Source organism: Grus americana, chromosome 33 (assembly GCF_028858705.1).
Source record: "Grus americana isolate bGruAme1 chromosome 33, bGruAme1.mat, whole genome shotgun sequence".
Classification (NCBI taxonomy): Eukaryota; Metazoa; Chordata; class Aves; order Gruiformes; family Gruidae; genus Grus; species Grus americana.
The window spans coordinates 429,511-442,362 of record NC_072884.1 but is presented as its reverse complement, the minus strand read 5'-3'; the positions used below and the strand labels follow the sequence as shown (position 1 = coordinate 442,362).

The window sequence follows — 12,852 nt, the reverse complement described above, 5'->3', positions numbered from 1 at the left end:
CATTTCTGCCTCCTCGTTCCTCACCGGCCTTTTCCTCTCCGTCCCCGTGGCTTCACCCTCGCGTGCTTTGACCTTTTTTCCCCTCCTCCTCTCAGAAAAATTGCACAAGACCTTTCCAGTTCCAAACAAACAGGCGGTGGCAGCTTTGGTCCTTCCAAACCATCTCCTTGGCCGTTGCCCTTTGTGGTTTGAGCCAGCGTGACGCAACTGAAATCAGGGTGGGCTCTTAAAGGCTTCAAATTATTTAGATACGCCTTAAAAAGTCCTCCGCCAGCTTTCTGGGGTCTTCCCCCTGCCGGCTTTCTCCTCCATCTCCTCCAGGCTGGAGGACAGGAAAGCATCTGAGCTAAGGAGACATCTCCGTGGACCTCACCGAGCCCGCAGACCATCAGCCGGGCAGGTTTGCGAGCGCGGTTTTAACCGTCCTCGTGCCGGTTAAAATCGTCCTCCAGTGTCGTCTCCGGAGCTGCCTTCTCTTGGCGTCACCGTGCTGCGACGGCCGTTGGTTTAGGGTCTTCGTGTCAATCCGCGCTTGTGTTCCATGGCTGCCTGCCCTTCCCTCTCGGCCAAATTTTATTATTAGCCGCAAAAACCAGCGTTGAACCTTCCTCGCTCTTGTCTCTCGTCACCTAAAGGATCCCGACGTCACCTTCCTCCTTAAAAACCTCCTTTTTCGGGGAGGAAATTTCCTTGCAAGCCCGTGCTGAGCTCTTCCCACCTCCTACCCCGACGCTCTACGGAGATTTCTCGTGTCGGGGGAATTTCTCGTGGTGGAAACACCAGCTGCCGTTAACCCAGCTCAAATTTTTTTTCCACTTTTTCCCCTCATTTCCCTCCAGCAAACAGCCTCAGCCGCAGGCGGGTAACACCCTGCGTCAGTTTATTCTCCGCTGCATCTCCTCGGTGACGTCACCTGGTTTTACCTATAAAATAAAAGGGGTTTAGGGCGAGGATTTCTCCGTGCGTTTGGCGCTTGGGACGATATCCCGTGCGCCTTTCTGCTGCGCCATAATGGAAACAGCAACGCTAAGGAGGGCGAAAACACTTAAATCCTTTCCAGAGAGAAATTTTATACCTAGATTTATATAAAACCATATATTTCTGTATATGCCTTGCCTAATTTAGCGTATTTCTTTTTTCCTCCAGCCAGGGGATGACATAGTCTTAATGGCAGAAGCTCTAGAAAAGCTTTTCCTGCAGAAAATCTCCGAAATGACCCAGGAGGAAACGGAAATCGTCATAGCCCAGACGAAAGGAAGAGGACGCGCGAGGAAGGAAGCAGGTACGGACCGCTCGCTTAACTCCTACGGCCTTCCCGCTTGAGCCGCGCTCAACTTCACGCGGCGTCTTGACCGCGAGCCCCGGTCCTGGTTTTATCCGACTTTAATCGGGGTGTTAATTAAACCCAGCCGTCCTTCCGTGGGATTGCCGCGGTCGTCGGCGTTCTCGGCGCCTCGCTTTATTGCGTAGAGCGTCTAAAATTGGGTGGGAAGGAGGGTGGGTGCCTCGTGCCCTCGCTGCCCCGGGCTTTCTCCGGTGAAGGGCTCGGTGAGGTCCGAAAGCCCCTCGTCGGTGGCATCTGGGCATCGTTTTTGGGGCAGGAGGAGCGTCAGGGCCAAGACTTTGCAGGAAATACGGCACCGTCTAACGCTAGTGCCGCTGAAACGTCATCGGCGGCGGCTTTTCCGCCGAGGTAAAAAGCCGAGAGCGCTCGGAAGTTGTTTAATTCCTGCTGTCGGGGAGCTGAGGTGACGGAATATCCCCGGATATTCTCCTGGAATTGTGTCGTATCAAACCTCTCCAAATTTCACAGCCGCTTTTCACCCTAAAAAAAAAAACAACCCTGCATTAGAGGAACTGGTCGCAACGTGACGGCTACCGAGCGACGAGCCTCGCAACCCACCGCTGTCCTCCGCAGGACTTCCTCACATTATCGTTTCCGCACCTCGTTAATTAATTTTGCGATGATCAGGGATAGATAACGATGTTTGACGAGCTTACCGTCCTTTTGAACGGATGCGTCGCCCGGGCATTCCCCGAAGAGGAATTCACCCGTGCTCGGCCAGAATCCCAGAAACTCCTTTTTTTTTGCAGCCAGACTGATTAATTTACCTCGTTTTGCTCTTTTTTAGGGCTGAAATAGCAACCTGCGCTCTTTAGGCTCTGCGTAAAGTTAAACCGCAGCATTTTGAACCTTTTTTAGGGTTATAAATCGGTAAAATGCCGTTCTGTGTTTGCGTCTGCCGACCCCCCCAAGACTTGTCGGCTTTTTTTTTTGCAGCTTTGCTCCCAGATTGGTAATTTAAAGGATGACAAATTCCCATTTTCCTCACTTAATCCAATCCTCTCTCTGCTACGTAATACGAAAGCGCGGTTCAACCACCGATTCGTTTATTTACGGTCTGTAGAGAGTAAAAAAAAAATAAATCTCTGCTGACACTCCAGAGGAGGAGCACGGTCTGAACTCTGCGGCTCCCGTTTTCAAATCCATTCTCCGTAAGAATCGGATTCTTTTGCTCTAAGGAATTATTTTTTTTTTCCAATCTTTTAGCTCTCCCTTACAGCTCTGGTGGGAACCCGCTCCGGTTTATCACATCAAAACCTGTGGACGCCGTAACTGGAGATAGATGTGACTGCTACTAGAGGTGAAATAACCTTCTGATTCCAATTTATACCCCGAGGATTTCATCAGCTCGTTTTTGGGGGGATATAAACCATTCCCCAGGCTCGACGTCAGCTGCCGACGCCATCGGACCGTTCATCAAAGGGTTGAGAACGTCCTTGGCCGTGATTTGGTCTCGGCGGACGCGTCCACTTTAGTTTTGACATCCCCTTCTTAATTTTAAACGTCTCTCACCTCGATCTCGTCTCATTCTCATCCTTTTAACCCGAACGCTGTGCAATACCGAGGCAAATCCCACGTGCAGGAGCCGTCACCGAGCTTCTTGTCTCGGCCTGGGATCCCGACGGGTTATTTTCCGAGGTTTAGTGGAAAACGGGCGGGAGATGGTCAGGGAGGGTCAACCCTCGAAGGGTTTTGGGGACCGGTTGTTTGGGGAATAGAGAGAAAAATGGGTAGTTGGTGTTGAACGGCCTCAGTAGCTGTTGGGAGAGAAAACCTTTCTGTGCTGCCATCGCCCGGCCAGCGAGGGCCAATCCAGAGCAGGAATATTTTGACCGAATCCCCCGAGTCTTCCCCAGTTGATCACGGACAATCGTCATCTTGCCGCGTAGAGGGACGTCGTACCGTTTTCAGAATCTTTTCATCTAAAACGCTGAAGGACAGAAAAAGGGTCGTAAAGCCGAACGTCTCGAGATGGTTTAATTATTTTGGCTTTATTTTCTTTTCCCTTGGCAGTTCCGCGTCTCTGTCCGTTACGGGACCGTGCTTGCGTCCACGCGTCCTTTTCCTGCACGGCTCCGGTTCTCCTCCTTTCCATCTCGCTTTCAGCTCCACAAAATCCAAGTTTTGAAGCACCGACAAACCCAATTTACATTTTTTTCTGTGCCTGTCTAAGTCGTGATTACTGGCAGCGAGATCTGTATTTTGAATCGTTATTTTTGTAGACGCTATCCCTGATATTCCCGTACCGTCTCCTTGGTTAGGAAATTATTGGCCATCGCCTTCCTCAGCATCGCTTTGAAGGAAAAGCAATGAAATCGCCCGTAGAGAAGATGTTTTTACCTACAGGGCGTAGCGAGGCGCTTATAAACTCCCGAACTACAAATGTCTGGGGCATCCCACACCCGGCACTTCTGCGTTGTGATTTACTGTCTAGAATAAAATATAGAATATTGTGTTAGAATAACGTAATAACTGTATATTTAGAGAATTATTCGAGGACCGGCAAGATCTTTTTTTCCTCTGGTCTGCTACGCCTCCTGTTAAATCACGTTGTGCGCTAAATTAGTGTGTGATAACTAATTTGGGGTTAAATTATTAAAACCCAGGTGTGATGCTGGCTGGGAAGCTTTGCTGCGAAACCCCCGCGGGTTCCTGATTGAAATCTCCAGCTCCCGTGGGAGGTGAAACGTGTCGGATTTGCCTTAGCGATGCAGAGCTGCTTCTGGATCCCGGCAGGATTATGGGATCCCGGCAGGATTATGGGATCCCAGCAAGACCCACGGGATCCCAGCAGGACCTACGGGATCCTAGCCGGACCCACAGGGTTCCAGCAGGACTGTGGGATCCCAGCAAGATCCCAGCCAGACTCGTGCGATCCCGGCAGGATCCACAGGATCCCAGCAGGATCCTGGGATCCCAGTAGGACCACGGGATCCCAGCCGGATCCCAGTCAGATCCCTGGATCCCAGTAGGACCACGGGGTCCTAGCAGGATCCCAGATGGATCCACAGGATCCTAGCCAGACCCACAGGATCTCAGCAGGATCCCTGGATCCCAGCAGGACCTTCAGGATCCCAGCTGGACCGCAGGATCCCAGCCGGACCCACAGGATCCCAGCAGGACCCACGAGATTCCTGCAGGAGCACAGGATCCCTCTGGCTCCGAGTCCCCGCCTGATTTCGAGCCATCGGCACTCCGCCGTCACTTCGCAAGGAGAACGGGATGAAAACTCCCGGTTTTATTCTCTTAACCAGTCGCTGTTGGGTTCTCAGCGGCCACGAGCTCCGGAGTCGAGGTTGGCGTCTCTCAACGTGCGACGTTTTTTCGGGGCACCCGCTGGGAGCAAATCAGCTGCGTTTCGTTTCTAATTAATTATTTTTTGGGTGCGATCCTTGGAAGAGGTGTCGGAAAGGTGAGAAGGCAGGACACACGCTAACGCGTCGGCTCGGGAGAGTCTCCTTCTTGAGAGAGCGGGGAAATAGCAGCCGAAATCCAGGAGGCGAGCACGGGTACGGATGGAGCGGCGGGATTTCCCTCTTCTCAGGGTGTGGTCTCTCTTCCTGCTGAAGATAAAAGATCCAATTAGCGCTAACGAAGTATGTGAAGGTGCTTCTGTAACACCTGCTGATCCCAAACCTTCTCCAGACTTTGGAGTTGATGTCACTTTGCTGAAGATCTGCTGGTGGCGCTTCCCAGCGTCATCCAAGCTTCGCGCCGTTCCCGTTCGGAGGGCGTTTCGCCACGCCGGAAAGTTTGGACCCAAAGCAACAGCAGCTCCAGCGAGGAGGTGACATCCCCGGGGCCACTAGAAGGTCCGAGGACAGCACTGACATTTCCCACCTTGTGTCCCAACCTCGACGGTTGCTCCATGTTTGAAATCACCCAACGAGAACCTCGTTCTCCAGCCGTCAGGTGAGATTGCCCCCGAGCGGTAGCGGCTGCGATGACTTAAATCCCCAAGAATTAAGAAACTCTTCTTGAAGTCACCAAGAATTAAGAAACTTTTCTACTAACGGAGCACAAAATTGCTCCTGGAGGAAGAGTTGCCCAGTTTTGGCTCCAAAATGATGATAGTCAAGAACGATTGCCTAGAAAAAAAGGGTAGGCAGGAAAAGAGACGCTCATATCCGGGCCCTGCTTGCAAGAAATCTTGTGCGAAGGGAAGGGGAAGAGAGGAGGATGCCTTCGGCCTGGTCGTGGTCTTTTTCTGGAGGGGTTTTGGCACAGTTAGGTCCTGAGCTTCTTCACCATTTCACCTAACGAGCCGTAAAAATAATCCTCAGGAAGGAAAACGTGGCGAGTGTTTGTTCCTGACCGGTTGCACAAGACCGGGGAACTGCAAGATACTAATTATCCGATGAGGAATGTTCTTTAAACAGGGTTATTATGAAACGTTAATTGTTTTTCCCGTTAAAACGACTTTGGTTTAAGGGAGAAGCAACCCTTTCTTTCTTTTCTCTTGGCAGTGACATCCAAACCAGGATCATCCACGGTACCGAACGCAACCCAAGCATCGTCCCCGGCGCAGACGCAGGCGCCGCAGCAAAACCTCCAATCCGCACAGACGACTCATTCCTTTCCTTCCGTCACCCCCGACCTCATCGTCCAGACCCCGGTAATGACGATGGTGCCTCCTCAACCTCCTGCGCCGCCTCCGCCTGCTCCCCAGGCCCCCGCGCCGCCGGCCCCGGCCCCCCAGCCCATCCAACCTCACCCTCCCGTTATCCCGACACCCGCCCAGCCCGTGAAGGTGAGTGTTTCCTTAATTATCTTAACGCCACGGTTTTAAATTATCTTTGCGGCGTAGAAAAGCCGCGGTTGGCCAAGCGGTCGCCCTTTGTTTTGCCGCTGGAGTCGCATTTGAAGGCGAATGGCCGCGGTTTGGTCAAAAAAATTCACGTTTTGAGAAAGACGAGGAGCCTACAAGACTCTCTCTGACACCAGTTAAAGTTAGATAGGATGAATTCCACCCAGGTTTGCGTGGAAAATCCCCTTCATCCTCTTAAAACCTTCCTTCCTTGAGCCTTCAATGACTTGGGAAGAAAATCTTGACTTGCTGAAGTGACTCATGCCCTTGACCTTTGCCGGTACAGCGGAGATAATCCATATGTTTTTCTGTAGAGCTCAGTAGAGACCAAGAATATCTGAATATTTATGGAAAGGCTTCCAATGTCCTTCTCGTAGCGTTGCCGTGAGGCTCGAGTCACTTGTGACGGCAAATCCGAGTCGACGCTAAAGAAACCCAACTTGGTTGAAGCCAAAAGTATGATGTCAAAAGTAATATTGCTTTATTTGCTCGGTTATAGACAAAAAAAGGGGTGAAGAGGAAAGCAGACACCACGACGCCAACGACCATCGACCCAATTCATGAATCGTCATCGCTGCCTGCCGAACCCAAGTCCACCAAACTGGGTCCGCGCCGGGAAAGCAGCCGCCCGGTGAAACCTCCAAAGAAGGACGTTCCAGACTCTCAACAACACGTAGAAAAGAGTAGTAAAATATCCGAGCAGTTAAAATACTGCAGCGGGATCATCAAAGAGATGTTCGCCAAGAAACACGCTGCCTACGCCTGGCCCTTCTACAAACCCGTGGACGTGGAGGCGCTGGGACTGCACGATTATTGCGATATCATTAAACATCCCATGGATCTGAGCACAATCAAAGTAAGCAGAAAAAGATCGTTTTCTCCCCGCACGTGCGTAGGCAGCGTCTTCAGATGTCTGCCAGATTTATTTTGGCCGTAGGTTTCTGGTACGTTCGGTCTCTCTTCTTCTCATCTCGCTGTTATCCTGATGTTTGGGAAAAACAAAGAAGCCGGCGTCCTTCCAGAAGGGCTCTTGGGAAAGGCTCGCGTGGGGTTTTTTTATAGAAAATTTCCATTACTGTATAAATCTGCCCTTTTTTTTTTAGCCCAGGAGATGGCCCCAGAGAGCGTAAATCACAGGAACAAGGGGATTTGATTTAAACCAACCCCATTTTCGATTCTTTTTAAAATAACGGCCCCTTTTTCTGAAGTCGCCTGTCTAGATCAGTCTTCTGTTAAGCACAGGTACTTTCCTCCAGCTCAGAATTGTTTCATTTTAAAGAGCGACTGCAAATTCATCCGCGTTGCCCCTTGAAACGTGAATTCGTTATTGGAGTTGTTTAATTTTCAAAAGCGACTGCCAAGTCATCTACGTGTCTCCTTGAAAGGTTCACTCCTCATTTAGAAGTCTAACTTTTTAGTTATCAAACCTTAATTCGTGATTTAGAAGTCTTTTAAGTTTTTAGCTACGGGATGAACTCCCGTGCAGGCAGTTTAAGCTCAGCTTTAACTCTGCTTGGCCCAGTTTAGGCCTGCGTTTTAAAACCAGAGGAGCGAATTTTCCCTTCCCGCAGCCCCCTCCGTGCCGAGGTTACGCCAGAGCCGAAGCCAACGTGGGTCACGGCTCTTCCTTCGTCACGGCTGTAGGATCTCGGTGGGCCAGACCTTGGAGATGCCGAATTAAATTTCTTGGCTTTGGTTTTCTCCTTTCTCCTCCAGACTGGCCGGTGAGAAGCGTTAGGTCTTGCACGTCCGTAGCTGCCTGTACATCTCGCTGCCCAAACGTCTGGCAGGGCTGAGGTCACCCTTGGCAGATGTTGCCGAGACAGCTGTTGAGTGTTCTCCGTCTTCCAGTTGTCCAACTCAGCCCCGCTTTCCCAGGGAGGGAGAAGGAGGCGTGAAGCTTCTCTTGGCTCAGCTGGCGTTGCCACAGCTGGACGCGCGTTTCAGAGGGGGGATGAGGGGTCATCTCAAGGTTGTCTCCACCCGGATCGATCCTCCCAGCTCCGTGTAGGCTTGGGGCAGGAGCAGGTAGCCATAGAGCAGGTCTGTCCCCTACGCGGGTGGAGGTCTGAACTCTGGAGACACCAGGTTGGTTCTTAGAGGATGACCGGGTGATGAAGAGCAAGGTGAGATGGTTGAATCTTGTCCCCTGCGTCAACAAAGCCCGTCATCTTCTTCCGTCGTTGGGTGAAGGACCATCCCGGTGTCCTCTGTCCCTCCAACCAGGCTGTTAAAGCAGCTCTTGAGATCTTCCTTCTAGGGGAACGATCTGAGCAAAGCTCACTGTGTTCTTCTGCCAACGCATCATCTTGGGCGCACGAGGAGGTTTAGCCCTTCTCGGTTGAGGTCGGGCAGAGCCAAGGTTCATAGTCCCGGCCTTCAGCACAACATCCCCGGCCGGTTCTTCATCCAAACCACGTGGCCAGCAAGAAGGTGGCTTGGAGAACACGTAGTCCTCTTCCAAACGTCATTGGGTGGCTCTAATTTTTTTATAAACCAACAGCAATTCTTCCTTTGACCAAAATTAGGCGTTCTTTTGACCAAAGTTAGGCATTCTTTTGACCAAAATTAGGCGTTCTTTTGACCAAAATTAGGCGTTCTTTTGACCAAAAGTAGTCATTCCAGCATAGGGAAAGAACGGGGACGTGAAATCCGCCGGCGCCACGGAGCTGTACTCATTCGATCAATCAATTCGTTGCATTTACGCTGTTAATAGCAGAGAAATTTTTGTTTGTTTGTTTGTTTTTCCTCCTTTCTAGTCTAAACTGGAGAACCGGGAATACCGAGATGCTCAGGAATTCGCGGCGGACGTACGATTGATGTTCTCCAACTGCTATAAGTACAACCCCGCCGATCACGAGGTGGTGGCCATGGCACGGAAGCTGCAGGTAAGGACACGCGTTGTCACTGCCTGCTTCGATTTGCGACGGACGCCGCCATCTCAAGTTATTTTTCCAGCGTAAAGGCCGTGTAGTTTTGAAATAATGTTAAAAAAAAGTCAGCGTGGTTAAAAACGGTTTTAAAAAAGGATAGGTTTTTGCTGCGGACTGAGCCAACTCAACCCGATTTGCTTCTTTAAACTCTTTATTTTGTTTAATAGCGGCTTTTTTGTGTCCTCTTACCTTCTTGATAAAGGAGTAGGAAGAAAAAAAGTCTCTCCAAAATGTCACTTTTCTCCCAAAAAACACCTTGAGAGAAAATAAGTGACAGTAACCGCTCGGTTGGGTTTTTTTAATTACCTCTTCTGTCATTCTTACGGTGAAGGTTTCTGATCTCCGCTTGTTCCCGAAGGGTTTGTAATTAACGTATTTAGATGATAAACAAGCGCCACGTCTCGAATGAAGTGCTTGGCTTCACGCAAGCGCTCCGCCACTCCAAAAATCATCTCGATTCCCTCGTTTCTCGGTAATTAGGAGCCGCGGAGAACGACTGCAAGGGGACAAACAGCTCCTACGTTTGATTTTTGCCCCAAACCTTTCAACTTTTATCATTAAAAACCCTCGGGGCGTTCCCCGTATCCATGATTTCAGGCAGTTCCGTTCGTAATAACTTCACCACGTCACGTTTGATCCCAACCGAGCAGCAAAATCCCCAAAATCCACCCGGAGCTGCGTGCCGGAAAGATACGGCGAGGAGGGAACGCGGGACGTATGCGAGGACGCGGGAGCCAAATCCGGAAGGGAAAAGGTTTTATTGGAGTAAAAAAGTGCAATTCCAGCGGCACGGAGCGCAACGACAAGGCGGTGGAGGTCGCGCTACGTGAAAGGAGAAGAAAATCAGTGCGGTTTGCTTCAATCTTCAGAAAAAGGGTTGAGAAGTTACAGCAGAAAGGGGACGAGAGACGGGGGAAAACTCTTGGGTTGGGGAAAAAGCTATTAAATGGGAGGAGAAGTTGTTAAATTGGGGGGAAAACAATTAAATTTGGGGAAAAGCTATTAAGTTGGGGAGAAAACTATTCAATTGGGGAGAAAACTTCTAAATTGAGGAGAAAACTACTAAATTGGGGAGAAAACTACTGAATTGGGGAGCAAATTACGAGGTTACAGGACGTTTGACTTGAGAAACAACCCCCAAAAAAATGGAGAGAGTGGATATTAATATCCTGGCTGGGTTTCGATAACCGGAAACCTCCCGTAAAAACCTCCGGGTGATGCAGCTTCCCCCTCCGCTCAAGTGGAAGGAACTTCACTCGAGGAAAGTGTCGGCTGCCAGCTGTTTTCCTTCCGTCCAGATGTGAAGCTGCGACCGAGGTTCAAGGAAACGAATGAGACCCGACCTCCGTTTTTAGACGCTCGTATTTTTTTCGTGATGCTTTTCGAAAATTACAGCTCAGGTTTGGGCTGGTTTAATTTGAGGCGAGTAAACGTGTGTTTCGGCTCGCTTTTAGCACGAATTTTGTCAAATTCAGCATTTTATTCGTGGTGTTTTCTGGATTTTGTGGGAAGTAGACGCCAGGAAAATGCAATGCTCACTCTCCGACTGCTCTTTCCTTCTTGTTTTGGTCTAACGAAGAACGTTACGGCCTCTTCAGACGACATCTCAGAGCGTTTTCCAACCGGTAACGGAACAAATCTGATCTGAAATTCCGGTCACACTTGTCGCAGGCTGCTGAGAACTGAATAATTTTCACAGAAACTTGTGATTTTTCTTTTCTTTCACCCGGTTTTATGGGGGAGAATCCTCAGCGATCGGCGTTGCCAGGTGATGCCGTCTGGATCGAGGGCAGGATGAAATCGGGGTTTCATCGGCATCGATCCCATGGACGGGCTCGGGAACACGCCAACCGCTCAGGAAACTTTTATTTCTGACATAAAGATGAAAAAAAAAGTTTTCAATGTAACAATCCCCAGAAAATTAAATTTAAATTTCAGAGCAGCCCCATAGCGGCGACGCCACGGAGGTGGGTACCAAAATACCGGCTGGATCCCACTCCCCCCTGATGAAACCGGGGGTAACATCTCTCCGTTTGCTTTTCCCAGGCTCAGAAAACTGATTTTAGAAATCAAATTAATAAAAACGAGGTTTCTGGAGCGCTGCTGAGGTTTGGAAACAAAGCCTGGGTGCTTCCAAATTGATGGATTGATTTTAAGTTAATTTAAATTAGCTTTCCTGTTAATTAAAAGACCAGGTAGGTAGAAAAAAAAAACCAATGGAGGAAGCTTTTATTTCTGACCCTAGAGAATTTAGAAATTGAGTCAATACGGTGCTGTAGCATTGCCTGCCAGTGGTAATCAAGGACCGGACTTTCTGGCCCATGGAAAACATTAATTACGTTGTAAACGCTCATTAAGCGCAGCGAAATCAGTGACAAACGTGTGCATCCGGCAAGCAGTGCCGTCGCTGGAGGAGCTCAGAAATCTCTCCTTTTCCTCCAACATTTTCTGCTCTTTCCCCTGAAATTGGAGCCCGAACGCGTAGATGAAGTCCGCTGGCGTTTCTGCCAGCAGATGGAAGCAGCAAAGCAGCGTCCGCAGCGTCCGGAAAAGCCGTCGCTGCTGAAAAAAAGCCCAGAATAAAATCAGGAGGAGGCTGAGGATGGAGAAACACGGTCCGGCGGCGTTCTCCCTACTCACGTTTAAGAAGGAAGGTGGAAAAATAACGCGCGTCAAGGTCGGGGAGAGCCCGACGGGTCCTTAAAATCACAAGGATGAGCCTGGACTAGAAGAGCTGGAAGCCTTCGGGGAGGAAAACGTTGCTGGAGCGAAGAGTTAAATCGGCGTAATTTGATAGCACGGGGCGTTCGACTTGCTGAAGGATTTCGGCTAAGTTGTATGAATTTAGACGAACGTGTGCGCCGTTGGTATTTACAGTCTGTAGGGTTTTAGAAATAAACCACGGACCTTTTCCGGTGGGTTTCTGCTCACGGTCACGCACCCGGGACATGGAAAATAAAAAAAGAGAAATAGTAACTGTAGCTTGAAGGTCAAACCTTTGGGCAGGAGGAGAAATTATCTCTTAATTTATTACGACTTGGTGGTGCAAGGGTGCACGCCGACACTTGGCCACCTTCAGGTTGTCCCTTCCCACCATCGCTTGGGTCACCTTCAGGGAGTTGCTGGTCTCCTCGGGGGCTCCAAAAGAGCCCCGGGACAAGTCGCTAAGCTCAGAAATAGGTGCTTGACTTCTGAACGCCTAAAAGCAGGTGAATGGAGCCCATTTTCAGGTCTCGCTGCGCAGGAGATGCAACAAAAAATGGCATTTTTTGGCTGCAAGTGGCACTCGTTCCTCTTCTGGAAAGTAAAAAAAACCACACTCAGAACGCTTCAAACAAAGTCAGCGGGGGCCAAGAAATAGAACCAGGCTCTAACGCTCTTCCGGCTCACCTGCCTTGGCTCGGGTTTGAGTAAAAATGGATTTTCCTATCAGGTTTTAGGAGAAGAAAGGACTTTCACGTTGGAATTAAACCCGTCGCTCTTGAAGATAACGGGAAACGTCACCGCACAAGAGTTTGGGTTGAATCAAGGTGGTTTTCACGGGACGTGGGTTGGGAAAACGCAGGCAGAAGGGATTGCGACCGCGAATCCATTACAGAAGAAGACGTAGAAGATCTCAAGAACCTGGATGACGCAGCCGTTAACTGAGTCTTGTCCTTCTGGCCGGTAAACTTTTCCCCCCGAACCATCTTGGAGACAGTCAAAATTCTAAGTGGACTTGGAGCTTTCCAGAAATTACCTTGTCTGCGACATGGTGGGGGGTGTTG

General features: G+C 49.9%; 1 protein-coding gene across 11 annotated transcripts in view; it reads left to right on the top strand.

Moving 5' to 3' along the window:
* BRD4 (bromodomain containing 4) overlaps window positions 1-12,852 on the top strand; it is a 75,866-nt gene that overhangs the window by 38,907 nt on the left and 24,107 nt on the right. For all 11 annotated transcript variants that reach the window (XR_008574479.1, XM_054807794.1, XM_054807787.1 and 8 more), the window contains 4 exons: window positions 1,147-1,282; window positions 5,812-6,095; window positions 6,652-7,008; window positions 8,912-9,040. Coding sequence is in view for 10 of the 11 variants with exons in the window: in XM_054807794.1 (XP_054663769.1) it covers window positions 1,147-1,282; window positions 5,812-6,095; window positions 6,652-7,008; window positions 8,912-9,040 (906 nt within the window). In the remaining variant the exon portion in view is untranslated. The remainder of the gene's footprint in view (window positions 1-1,146; window positions 1,283-5,811; window positions 6,096-6,651; window positions 7,009-8,911; window positions 9,041-12,852) is intronic.